General features: G+C 47.9%; 8 protein-coding genes across 8 annotated transcripts; 3 read left to right on the top strand and 5 right to left on the bottom strand.

The window, feature by feature from the left end:
• Positions 1 to 2: 2 nt before the first annotated feature.
• Positions 3 to 1,223, bottom strand: COCCADRAFT_51921 (uncharacterized protein; the record flags this gene model as incomplete). Its single annotated transcript, XM_007720213.1, has 1 exon — positions 3 to 1,223. A coding segment is annotated over one exon (1,221 nt), but the record flags the coding sequence as incomplete, so codon positions are not given.
• A 2,311-nt stretch (positions 1,224 to 3,534) lies between these two features.
• Positions 3,535 to 4,389, bottom strand: COCCADRAFT_112088 (uncharacterized protein; the record flags this gene model as incomplete). The annotated part of the gene is made up of 2 exons (XM_007720212.1): positions 3,535 to 3,831; positions 3,880 to 4,389. 2 exons carry the CDS (start codon positions 4,387 to 4,389, stop codon positions 3,535 to 3,537), a joined length of 807 nt encoding a protein of 268 aa, XP_007718402.1.
• A 364-nt stretch (positions 4,390 to 4,753) lies between these two features.
• On the bottom strand, positions 4,754 to 5,239 carry COCCADRAFT_112096 (uncharacterized protein; the record flags this gene model as incomplete). The annotated part of the gene is made up of 1 exon (XM_007720211.1): positions 4,754 to 5,239. The coding sequence occupies one exon, from the start codon at positions 5,237 to 5,239 to the stop codon at positions 4,754 to 4,756; it is 486 nt and encodes a 161-aa protein (XP_007718401.1).
• A 206-nt stretch (positions 5,240 to 5,445) lies between these two features.
• Positions 5,446 to 6,005, top strand: COCCADRAFT_10077 (uncharacterized protein; the record flags this gene model as incomplete). The annotated part of the gene is made up of 3 exons (XM_007720210.1): positions 5,446 to 5,482; positions 5,524 to 5,804; positions 5,856 to 6,005. 3 exons carry the CDS (start codon positions 5,446 to 5,448, stop codon positions 6,003 to 6,005), a joined length of 468 nt encoding a protein of 155 aa, XP_007718400.1.
• A 379-nt stretch (positions 6,006 to 6,384) lies between these two features.
• On the top strand, positions 6,385 to 7,023 carry COCCADRAFT_112097 (uncharacterized protein; the record flags this gene model as incomplete). Its single annotated transcript, XM_007720209.1, has 1 exon — positions 6,385 to 7,023. The coding sequence occupies one exon, from the start codon at positions 6,385 to 6,387 to the stop codon at positions 7,021 to 7,023; it is 639 nt and encodes a 212-aa protein (XP_007718399.1).
• Positions 7,024 to 7,387: 364 nt separating this feature from the next.
• Positions 7,388 to 8,250, bottom strand: COCCADRAFT_31190 (uncharacterized protein; the record flags this gene model as incomplete). Its single annotated transcript, XM_007720208.1, has 2 exons — positions 7,388 to 7,864; positions 8,086 to 8,250. 2 exons carry the CDS (start codon positions 8,248 to 8,250, stop codon positions 7,388 to 7,390), a joined length of 642 nt encoding a protein of 213 aa, XP_007718398.1.
• An 824-nt stretch (positions 8,251 to 9,074) lies between these two features.
• Positions 9,075 to 9,323, bottom strand: COCCADRAFT_41935 (uncharacterized protein; the record flags this gene model as incomplete). Its single annotated transcript, XM_007720207.1, has 1 exon — positions 9,075 to 9,323. The coding sequence occupies one exon, from the start codon at positions 9,321 to 9,323 to the stop codon at positions 9,075 to 9,077; it is 249 nt and encodes an 82-aa protein (XP_007718397.1).
• Positions 9,324 to 10,758: 1,435 nt separating this feature from the next.
• Positions 10,759 to 11,112, top strand: COCCADRAFT_67521 (uncharacterized protein; the record flags this gene model as incomplete). The annotated part of the gene is made up of 1 exon (XM_007720206.1): positions 10,759 to 11,112. A coding segment is annotated over one exon (354 nt), but the record flags the coding sequence as incomplete, so codon positions are not given.
• Between the last annotated feature and the right edge of the window lie 94 nt (positions 11,113 to 11,206).

The following is an 11,206-nucleotide window of genomic DNA, read 5'->3' as shown; positions in this document are numbered from 1 at the left end:
GCCATTGTCTCTGAAAAAGACTGATTGAGGTTCTGTACCACAGCACGAATGCGTTTCTGGTAGCCAACGTCAGTTTTCGCGTTACCGAAGAAGTCGTCGTTGTAGGTCCCGTCGACAGCGGCTTTGGTGAGGGCTTGGCATGCTTGGCTGAGGGTGATTAGATATTGGCGTTGTTCTTCGATACTAGCCCGAGGCTGGCCCAGCTTTTCGAGTCCAGTACGACAAGCGGCAGACTTGAGTTCGATCTCTTCCACAAGACTCGGGAGTTCCGCTGCGATCTGGACAAGAAGGAGTTTGCTCAGTCGCTCTCTCAATGGCACGATACCCAGGATAGATCCAGGCAGCGTGGGCCATATGCCTTTGGAAAAGAAATGACTTTCCTCCTCATCACGATTTGAACGTGTCCCGGATCCAGATTCCGAATCCATGTTCTTGAGAACGTGCCATCCAAGACGAAACTCCACGTCAAGGTTTTTAGCGAGCGAGATGTACATGGCTTCACTGTCAGATCCTGGAACCAGAGTGTCAGGTTTGGTGATCACACCAAGCGTGCGAGTTCCGGTTCTGTCGGCAGCTCGGGCGAGCTTCAGCACAACCTGGTTGGCATAATCGTTCTTTGCAGATACAACCGCGAGGATGATGCTCCTGGGCTCTTTCATGTACGACTTGACGACATCTTGTACGAGTTCGATATCAGCTGCAGATTGCTGCTTTGTCTCTGAATGGATAAGGCCCGGCAAGTCTACAATCGTAAGATGCGGTCGGTCAGGACCCGACACTTCAACCCGTAAGAGATCTTTCGAAAAAGCTCGACCAAGACTTCCAATGGCCATGGCTGTTTTGGCATTCTCGATCAATGTTGGGAGTGCAGCAAAGCTGTCGAGCGTCTCGCGAAAACTGCTAAGAGATTCGCGCTCTACTTCACTACGCGAGCGATCTGGGACGATGGAGACGCTGACGCCGATCTTTGATGTCTTTCGTAAGACTAATTCGGTTGGGAAACGAGTACATAGGCTGCTCTTGACCGGAAAAGAGACACCGGAGATAGCTTCAAGGACAGAGCTTTTGCCGGAAGACTGATCACCGCAAACGATGATCTGTGGCAGAGAGACATAATGGTCGATTCCCTGAGAGCGTAGACGATCTACAGAGTCCAGCAAGTCTAGTTGATCTTTTGAGCAGAGTTCATGCACGACACGGGTGTCGAATGATTTGGTAACCATTGTGGATGTGAATGAAGATCTCGTACGATGCGCGCTTTATGTCTATGGTGGGTGAACTGAGGAAATGATTGTTTCAAAGGTTTGGTCTCAGGGCCCAGCCCAACACAGAAAACTATTGAACCTCGAAGGTCGAAATGATAGGTGGAAACTAACAGTCATCAGATCTACCTTCTTAGCACAGAGTTGGAGCTAAACTCCCGCCTCTCATGTCTCCAAAAAAAAGCATAGGTTAGCCTTCGCCATCATGGGTAGGTCTGCTACCTCGTTGCATGCGGCATGCGAAGACATTGCCCCCTAGCCTATGGCCAACTCTCTGCATGGTTGATTGACGTGCATCAGTCTGGTAAGGGAGCTGCAAGCTGAACGTCGCACAAGCTAACCGTAGTCTGGTACTGGTGCACTGTGGATACCCGAACACAGCTAGGTGGGGACTGGGATCGGGCGCTAAGCAGTACACTTCGATCAACATCCGCATGTGCACAGTACCAATTGCTAGTGCTGTCTTATTTGTGCTCTAATACTGCATGTTGCATTAATCCTAATCTTTTATTTGCTTTACGTACATCTTTTCTACGCCAGGTTGTGCAGCTTAACCATAAAGACAGCTGATGATAGATCAGATATGAGCCTATCCGCATTCCAGAGACTTGGATTGCGCTATATATGAGCCTTCCTTGTATGTAATTTACTTGAGAATGTGCGATGGGTGGAGCAAGCCACGTAGCTGGAAAGTGTCAGAGCAGCAGCGAATGCGGGCTGTGAGTGGCCGCAGCTTATGCTAGGGGAAAGCCGAAGCGCTTACTATCTTTCTTTCTTTTTATGCAGCAGCTCCGGTATCCAGTTACTACAGTTCAGGGAATTGGAGGGATGAATTATCCAAATGTTGCTGCCCTCGGCACTAGATATGAGTGGTTCGATCATGGCTTGATCGGTGAAGACTGTATGTAACTAGGTAGAAGTACTGCAGGAGTGAAGATGTGGGAATTGAGATGCAGCAAGGTATCAAGAGCAAGTAAAAAGCAAACTATGATCTCTTTGATTGTTCTCAAAATTAAAATGTGGGCTAGGCTGCTATTATAGAACAGTTTCATTGCCAGTGATCAATAGTCATCGGCTATCTGGCTATACTTGTGCTCAGTTGTACGGAACCACGAGAAGCTCGCTATGAAAACTGACTCGTAAGAAAATCGAAGTGCTTCTTGTATGCCTTGTCATGTGGGGAGAGCCTTTACACCAGTCTCGGCGCATATATGCATGACGTGGAGGCGCTGGTGTAGTTACATCACAATGCTGCCTTCCCATCACACTCAAAAAAGCGCTCTCATTACCTACTAAATACGAGGGTGGGAAGGCCCAAATAAACCCCGTCTACATGCAAAGAGCTGCTTAGTGTCGTGTATTTCCAACCCAACATGTAGTTAACCCAAACTCATTATGTGCATATCGCACAAGCGACTTCGTTTTAAATGGCTGAGATTCTCCTGCAGTGTCGCTTAGATGTATGCTTCCACGATTGGTCAGTATTAGTGGGGTAATGACCATTGTGCACTGCAAGCTAGCCCGCATCGGTAGATTACGATAGATGTGAACGATAACATTCCAAACAGTCATTAGCGTCACTCATCGCAGCGCAGCAAGCTGGCATGTAGTTCGTCTAACGTCACTATCAGCGAGATCTATTCGTCTCCAGCTGCTAATCTTTCCAATACAGGCTTCAGAAATCTGCCCCAGAAACCATCGAGGCCCTCGTCAAGGCCGTATTCTATGACGTTCCGCCACATCCTAAGCTGTTTAAAAGCGCCTGACATACTACTAGTTGCGGCATTGCCAAACTCTAGGATACGCACCGCTTCGCCTTGTCTAGAATCCATGTACGCGATATAGAAATACATCTCGTGTCCTACAATAGTAAAGCCTGGCTCTATAAGGTAGGTCGTGTCGGGCAGCCCTACACGTCGCCCTAGTTTCGCTTTCTTACGCAGATTCGCCGCTATCCATATACTAAGCTGATATTCGGCCTCAAGCTTGTCGCCGTCAGAGGGCTTGACCTCTACCCCAGAAAAGACAGCTGTAGTTTTGGTAAAGGCGTCAGTCGTATGGCTAATACACTGGTTTCTGTGCTGCAGAAGGCGTGCATATAGAGCTTCGAAAGGTGACGTGTCATGCGAGTAGGAGAGGGTATAATCAGCCTTTCGATCAAGGATGCGCTGCTTGCCAGATGCATCAGTAGCGCGCGATAGGAACTCAATATCAATGCTCTGAGACTGCCTACAATATCAAACACGTCAGCCTACTAGCACTTTTAAGCGGATTAGCTAGGGTAGAAATACACATTCTGCAAAGAGAGCTTGCCCTTTGCGTACAACCGGAGCGCCAGCTTCACCATCGGCCTAATTACGTCGTCGCACCATGCGTTTTCATCTCGGCCTCTTGTTTGGCAATGCAATGCTTTCTTATATATCTGTTTTACTTTCCTTAAGGTGTATTCTAACTCAGCACGGGCAGCAGAGTCAAGGCTAGGGTCAGAGAGATCGCGGGTGGCAGTGTTGCTAAATGCGATAGGCTTAAATCTTTGGAAACCGATATCTGTATCAGCTCTAACTAGTTCCTGAGATAAGTTAGCCAGATTTAGCAGTGACATAAGGCGGGTACGCACTTCCAGCCACCCCGGTATCCAGCCCTGATCCAGTCCGTTCTCGAGCCGCGCTACTACGGCCATGACCTGCGCAGGAGGTTCCAACTCCACCCCGTCCAGCGGTTCCGTCGTTATCGAAGGGGTTGCTACCCTCAGAGCAGCAATTGTCTCGCGCAATGGGCTATTACTGCGTCGTGGCGTCGAGGCGCCTACACGACTGCCGGGCGGGCTAAAAGTGGTTGAACTGCCTAAGATGAGCGGGCGGGCATTTGACCCAACAGCCGATACGCTCTGCTCCGGTCGCAAGTCGTCCGAGTCCCGTCGCTGACGTTTGCTAGGGCTGACGCCCCGATGTGTGGACATGGTGGTGAACTGGTGTACGCTTGTCGGCTCTGAAATGGCACGCTTGCGCTTCAGTAGCCCGCATTCTTCGTCTGCTGGGGGCGTCGGGGGTAGTTCTTCGAGCCAGGAGGAGATTTGCGTGCTCTTGCCGTTGATAGTAGAGAATGATGTCGGCGGCGACATGGCCATGGTAACGTGTGCAGCGATGAGAGTGGTGGGTTTCGTGAAAACAGTGTTGATTTGTTGTTGCTTGGCAGTTCTTGGCAAATAGGAGATCTTCCGCTGAGAGTGTTGCCGGGTCGGACGTAGCGTTCTTACAACTAGTTAATTCCGCCGCCACTGAAACACTACGAAGGAGCTCGTTTTCAGTGATGCATCAGACCCGTGCGCGAACTTCCAAGATTTGGTTACGCACCTACAGAGAATATCGAAGTATCAACACTATCGCGATAGAAAAAATTGCTGAAATTCGTGAGACTATTTACTTAGATATGAAACTGTATATTAATTAGTTTTTCAGTGTTACGACTACCCGTGGAAGCTGTTTTTTCTTTTATGCGCGATGATCCACCGCACCACCTCGCACCCAACACCGTCTGGCCATCTTTGACGTAGACTCGTTGAACGAATCACATGAGACCGCCAATATGTCGATTTTGGAACCGCACTGCCGAAAGAAGCTTTCCTTGACAAGACTTCCGTTTGTGACGATGGAGACCGACTCGAGTTGTAACTCATCTTTGCAGAAGACCACCATCTCTGCCAGGAACTTTGGATAAAGGAACGGCTCCCCGCCAGCAAAATTCAGCTTTCGCATGCCTGCTTCCTTGAGCAATAGAAGCCCTTTCTTTGCGCGATCAGAACTTTCCATAAAAGAGGAGGTGGCGGTGTGGAAACAGAATCCACACGTTTTGTTGCAGCGCCTCGTAAAGTGATAGTTGACAGCCACAGGGCATACGGTGCGATGATTGTTGTAACGCAGGTATACGAACGCGATACCGATTAGCAGTAGTCCAAAGCAGATTGAGACGAAATCCATGTTTGGAGCGTGAAACAAGAAATGGAATGGAGGAAGCAGGTCGAGTGCTGAAGATGTTCACTTGCTGCCATCGAATTTAGTGACGCCCGTTGATGCTATTTAGCAATGACATGGGTACAACTCCGCTTTTGGGAGGCATAAAGGGAGGGCTGTGAGCTCTTGTCACATAAGGCTGTTTTCCCAGGCTGATATCCTTCTAAGTTGCGATGGAGGTTACTGCAACAACTGTCGTATTCGTCATTGGTAAGTGTGCGAGATTTTAAGTACGCGACTAAGGTTTACAGGAGCTCCTGGTTCTGGCAAGGGCACGCTGTGCCGAAGACTTTCTGACGAATATGGATTCTGTCACTTGTCTATTGGAGATACGTTGAGGAGACTTGTCTCGAACTCGATGACGGACCTAGTTACGGCATCTCAGGTGCAAAGAGGCGAGCTCGTTTCCACAGAGGTGTTGGTCAGTATTCTCCAAGACAGCGTCAAGGAAAATGTATACAGCGGCCGCCACGTGATCCTGGTAGATGGTTTGCCGAGGCAGTCAGATCAGGCTATGCCTGTGGAAGAGAAAGTTAGTGTGCCCAACTGCTGATGCTCTCCCTCAGCATACTTACTTGGGAAGATCGGCTCGCCAGCATTGGTCCTGTTCTTCAACTGTCGAGAAGAGGTCGCCAAAAATCGCTTTCTCAAGCGAAACCTACCTGGAAGAGAAGCAGATGATGCGGTCGTCTTCCAGAAGAGATACGATGAGTTCGCCGTGGAGAACCCTTAGATCTTTAAAATGTACAATGAACGAAACCTTCTTCTCGAGGTAAGATGCATCGTATAATTTTTATTAATGCTAAACGGTAGTTAGGTTGATACGAACGGAGAGACGGAGATCTCGTACAAAATCTTATTGAACAGTCTACATAATACGGAATTGGCACATCTTCTCGTTAAGACAACAGAGGGTACATATTAAACAAATAGTGGGAAGATACGGCGTGTAGAATAGGAGGCATATTTCCTGGTTACCTGACTGTTACCAATGGTTTCTTCTTATGCAGCTAAAACCAGTTTTCTTAAAGATTGATACCACTACCCAGCTTCTCACCCACAATATACGTTTTTCTGGCTGAATATTGCAGCCATATATGCTAGCGTTTTCTATGTTTCCAAAAGCCATATCTCAACCCTTTCTTCTGGAGGTGGAGCGCAAGTTTTGCGGGCTCGCAGTCATGGATCTTACCCTTCACGTCGGGAACCCGCCATTCCGGAGCATCCAGCCACAAAGCCAGCGCATTTTTAGCGGCACTTACTTTGACCGAGCTAGACTACTCACAGCAGCAGGTGTGTGGGTCAGGCTACGCAACGGGCAATGGGAGGCCAAAGTGAGAAAGGTTGGCAACTTCCAAAACTCGAGGTTCGAGGAGTTGTCTGACCCTCGCGAAATTGAGGTGCAGGTACGCATCATTACGGGGCGAGTATGCAGCGAGCGCGAGTTTTTCGGTCTTGATCGCATTGCGACCATGTGCACGACAAGAAGAACGTGGCTGGCGGACGAGAGGTTCTCGATCGTACTAGACGCGATGGACTTTGGGCACGAGGTCGGCGAGGTCGAGCTGCAGTCCGAGATGCGTCTGGCTCATACGGGCCAAGAACTGGAGGACCACAAGCAGAGGGTAATGCAGCAGATGGACGAAGAGATTGTCGCTTTCATGGAACGTTATCGGTGGGCGTTTGCTGCTGGTGTGCCAATAGGAAAGCTGACAGCATACTTTGAACGCAAGGCCGCAGGCAGGCTGTAGATATAAAACAAGGGTGCATATTGAGTGACCGTTGATGCGCTAAGCTGTGTTTGGTTATTTGCGAACATGACATGTCGCAACACCCGCTTTGCGTTAGCGCTGCAGGGTTTTTCTGCGACAAAGTTCACGAAGTAATTGCTGTCCATGCTATCGCAAACGCAGAGTTACCAAAAAAGATGTCCAAAGAATGAGGACAATCGAAGGCATAAGCAACTCCACAACAGTACAGCAATGGCAAAATTCTTGATAAACGGGTTAATTCAACAAGTCAACATTGTATCCTAATCAATCTTTCCTCGCCCTGATGAATTCAGATAACAAGCTAACAGCTTCTTATTACGGTGTGTTGTGTGAACAATTAAGTTTACAGCATGTCAGACTTTGCCCAGTGTTCTGCACCGCCCAGCCACTCGCCACCAGTGATGGCATCCATCATAACATCATCATTCCAGGAATCAGTCTGCTCTTCTATGCTTTCTCTGTCCCAAGTACTCTTGGCTCTGTCGATGCTATATCCTCGATGAGTTTCACCACAGGATACTGCCAGTCGCTTTTGTGTTGCATCACGAATTCTTGCTACCCAAAACGGTCCGCCAACTCCATTGCGGTTTGCAAGCAACCGATCGTGGTATTTCTTCCACAAAACCGGCAAATGCAGAATCCGCTCGTCGAAATCATCGATTCTGCCAAAGCCTTCAAACACGAGCATGTTCATGTCAAGATTTGAGTCCCGGGAAATGCACCGGCCAAACCCTGCAAGCCACATGCGGTCCATACCTCTTCGGCGCAGCGCAAGCTCCATCATCTGCACCTCGTGAATGTGAGTACGTACGGTGCAAGTCTACAGTCCACTTTTAGTACTTATTTGAGCGCTATATCAAGTAAAGCAAACCGGAGTAGACAATCTGATAGCGCATTTGCTGAAGAGAATCTTTGCTGTCTTACGTGCATCGAAAAAAACCTTTGTCATTGCACCAGCCTCGAGAAGGTTTTTAAGGCAGACGCATTTTTCTCCTTTTGGCGTAAGGCCTCAACGAGATATGGAAGGCTGATTGCGCTGACTGTACACGTTGGGATAGCGTAAACGATCAGATTCTGAGCAGTTGTAGAGAGGTAGAGGGACGCGGGGTTGTTTGGCAATCCATCGAAGCTTTGAAGAAGCGTATCGAGTGCGTTCGGGGTTGCAATATGTTGCACTATAATTACTTTAGAAGAAATTACAGCCATGACGTTTTGATCGGTGGGAGATCGCGTGACAAGTGGGCTGGTGAAGTGGCATGGGTAGTGTTTTGAACCCCGCTTTGGCACTGTTATGCGTGCAAGAATGGCGAATGTCTTGGCACGTGCAAAGGGTTATTATTATAAACTTTGCATGTGGTGCTGAGCAATCTCTTTCTACCAACTGGTTCAGCTTGCTAAAACTTATGACCAGCTTTTGGGAACGCTTATAATGCTAGCACAAGTCGGATCGCTACAGCGACTGAAATTTGTAAAGTCCTACTTTAGTATAGCTTCTTACTGTAATTCCGCCTGAAGAAACGCAGCGAGCGGTATTTAACTGAGATTGTTGTCTACAACCGATCGCCCATCTCAAAAGACTCAAACTCGAAAATCAGTCTGGCTGTCTGCAATGAATCAGATTTGCAATACTCCAGTCTTGTGGTCTTTCACTGTTAGTTAGTAGACAGTATGAGCGAATCGCACCAGTGCCAACTCGGATAAGGTGCACCAACTATTCATACTGTGGTGTAATCAATAATTGCATCTGAAAAAAAAGACGTAACTATCTAATCAAGATGATAAATATTCAGATTGCTTGTCGGATTTGTTAATCTCTGATATGATCTAGGCGACCTCTACAACGCACATTGAGATTCTTTTATCTTGCTTTTCATACTCATCTTTTTTTTGTTATTTCGTCGCATAAGATCTGTACATGAACGTTGAATATCTCCTTTGAAAGATTGAGGAATTAGCACTCATCGTTAGTGGCGATGGGGAGGGCTCCTGCAATAGATACACAAAAAATAGCTGGCGTCTTGTCGTACCTTCTACGGCGTTGGAGTCAGAATCACAGCGGCGCAGGCAGCCTGGCAAGTACCAAAGGCGGTATTGCAGGCAATGATACTAGCAGGTGCGGAAGCACCGAGGGTAGCTCCCCAAGTAAAACCAGCTGCAGAGTAACATGCCATGACTATTGCAGAACAACCCGCCTGACACACTCCGTAGGCGGCTGGACCTGCTGAAGCCGGACTAGCGAGAGCAAGAGTGATTATAGCAATGAAGAGAGATAATTCCATGGGGCAAACGTGAAGGCTGTGGTAAACGCCTGAATGTAAACAGATGTGAGAGTGAGTTGAGAAGGTAGTGGACTCCTTAAATTATCACTTTCGGTGAACAAATACCCCAACAGTAGGTAAATCTTGATCAAGCGGGCACAAATGATGGCATACGCTACTGCATAGCCCTCAATCTACCACCGGCCTGTTCAGGGTCTGCATTAGTGCAAAATGCAATGAAGTATTTTCAATCCCAGTGCCCGCCGTAACCCCACCGGACCGCCTCCGTAACCCTGAATGAATGAAGTCGCTCCTGCCTTCCAACGAAGGGGGCTTATTAAGCTTGCAAACCTTAGGATTGATCAACTACATTGGATTTTTCTGTAGATGATTTCTTGTACTAAGCTATATACAGAAGGTGGGACTTTTCAAACTTGTTACGCAGCTACGCGTCAGGGTGAAGCCGTAATCGTTCGTGACTATACGCCGCAAAGGTGGAATGAGTCGGATGGTCGCATCGATCATACTCTAGTTTTTGCCGTCATGCTCATGACGTAGGAGTGCATAACACTTGGCCTAGACATTCTACTGGCCCGCATTAGGTGGAATTACCGATTAGAATGGCCATGTAGCCGCCCATCACTCGGCAATACATTACGAAGTATCGAACGACATTAGCAAATTGCGTACTAGTGACATATAAAACAAGGCAGCTCTTCTATAAAATGGCATGAAAATCATTATGATGAACGAGGATACAGTAGAAGATAAGTACCATGAAGGTTCGAGGCTCCCATTTAGACTTCGCCACGATACTTCCTCTCGTGAGATCTGAACACAGATTGTTACGCTGTCTGAACATACTGCAAATCTCCGCTTCATTAATCGTATGTCCTACCAGTTTTTGGGGCCGCGCGGCCTCTTGGCTGTCTCTTTTGGCTGTTTGAACCTTATCTTGTGAGCCACGGACATGATCGCGCCAATAGAACAGTACTAAAGTTCCTCCATCCAGTAAGTGCTGGGATCCTACAGTACGGGCTCAGGCAAATGAAGGGTAACGTTAACTGATATTCGTTCACATTTTCGCCGCACGGCTAACTTAGCCAATGAATCTCTGAGATTACGTTAGTGCACTCAGCATCTATTAGCATCGTAGACCATCACTGCATCACTTCAGACAGTTTCGCCAATATGTGTGCTTGACACAATCAATCTGCAAGATTTCGGGGTAAATTCCTTGAGTACTGGTTGCTCTACTGCTCAATTTGAAACTGACTGTGCCGAGTGTCGAACTGTGAGTGATACTAAACGCTGTCCTTGCCCAGAGATTAAGAGAGGCATAGTGACGTACAGATAGGGATATCGACTTCTCTTACATATATTGAGAACTGCAACTTGTGCTCTTACTGAGCTATCGGCACATAGATTTATATCCGAAATGAGTACTTTCAGTCCCACCGACGAACTCAGCTGTCCAAGCTACCTCGATGACTGCATTACTGCTCTAACCTTTCAACTCGAAGAAATAACATACCACAGTGAGACGTCGAATAAAGGCAAATACCCTGCCGACAAGGTTCCAGACCACAACGTCGCCTGTGCTAGTTACTTATCGGAAATCAGAGACCATTTGCAGCTCCTGGAAGATACCAAACTCGCCTACAGCATTGCTAATGCTGTCTATACAGATGCTGAACTTATTACTCAGATGGCCCAGCAGGAGGCCCAAGCGCAAGATGACAGAATCTATGCCAGACAAATCAGCACAGATCATCCTCATGAGTATGAAGCGCCTCCGCAGGCTGCCAAAGCTAAGGTTTCGCAATATCGTACTAATAACAAGGAACAAAGCAGCGGTGCTCACACTTAGAAGACCGCGGCAGCAGTCCGGGCAAGGCTACATC

This window comes from Bipolaris zeicola, assembly GCF_000523435.1.
Source record: "Bipolaris zeicola 26-R-13 unplaced genomic scaffold scaffold_422, whole genome shotgun sequence".
In the NCBI taxonomy this organism is placed as follows: Eukaryota; Fungi; Ascomycota; class Dothideomycetes; order Pleosporales; family Pleosporaceae; genus Bipolaris; species Bipolaris zeicola.
Note: the sequence above shows the minus strand (reverse complement) of the source record. Positions and strands in the feature narration are given on the sequence as shown.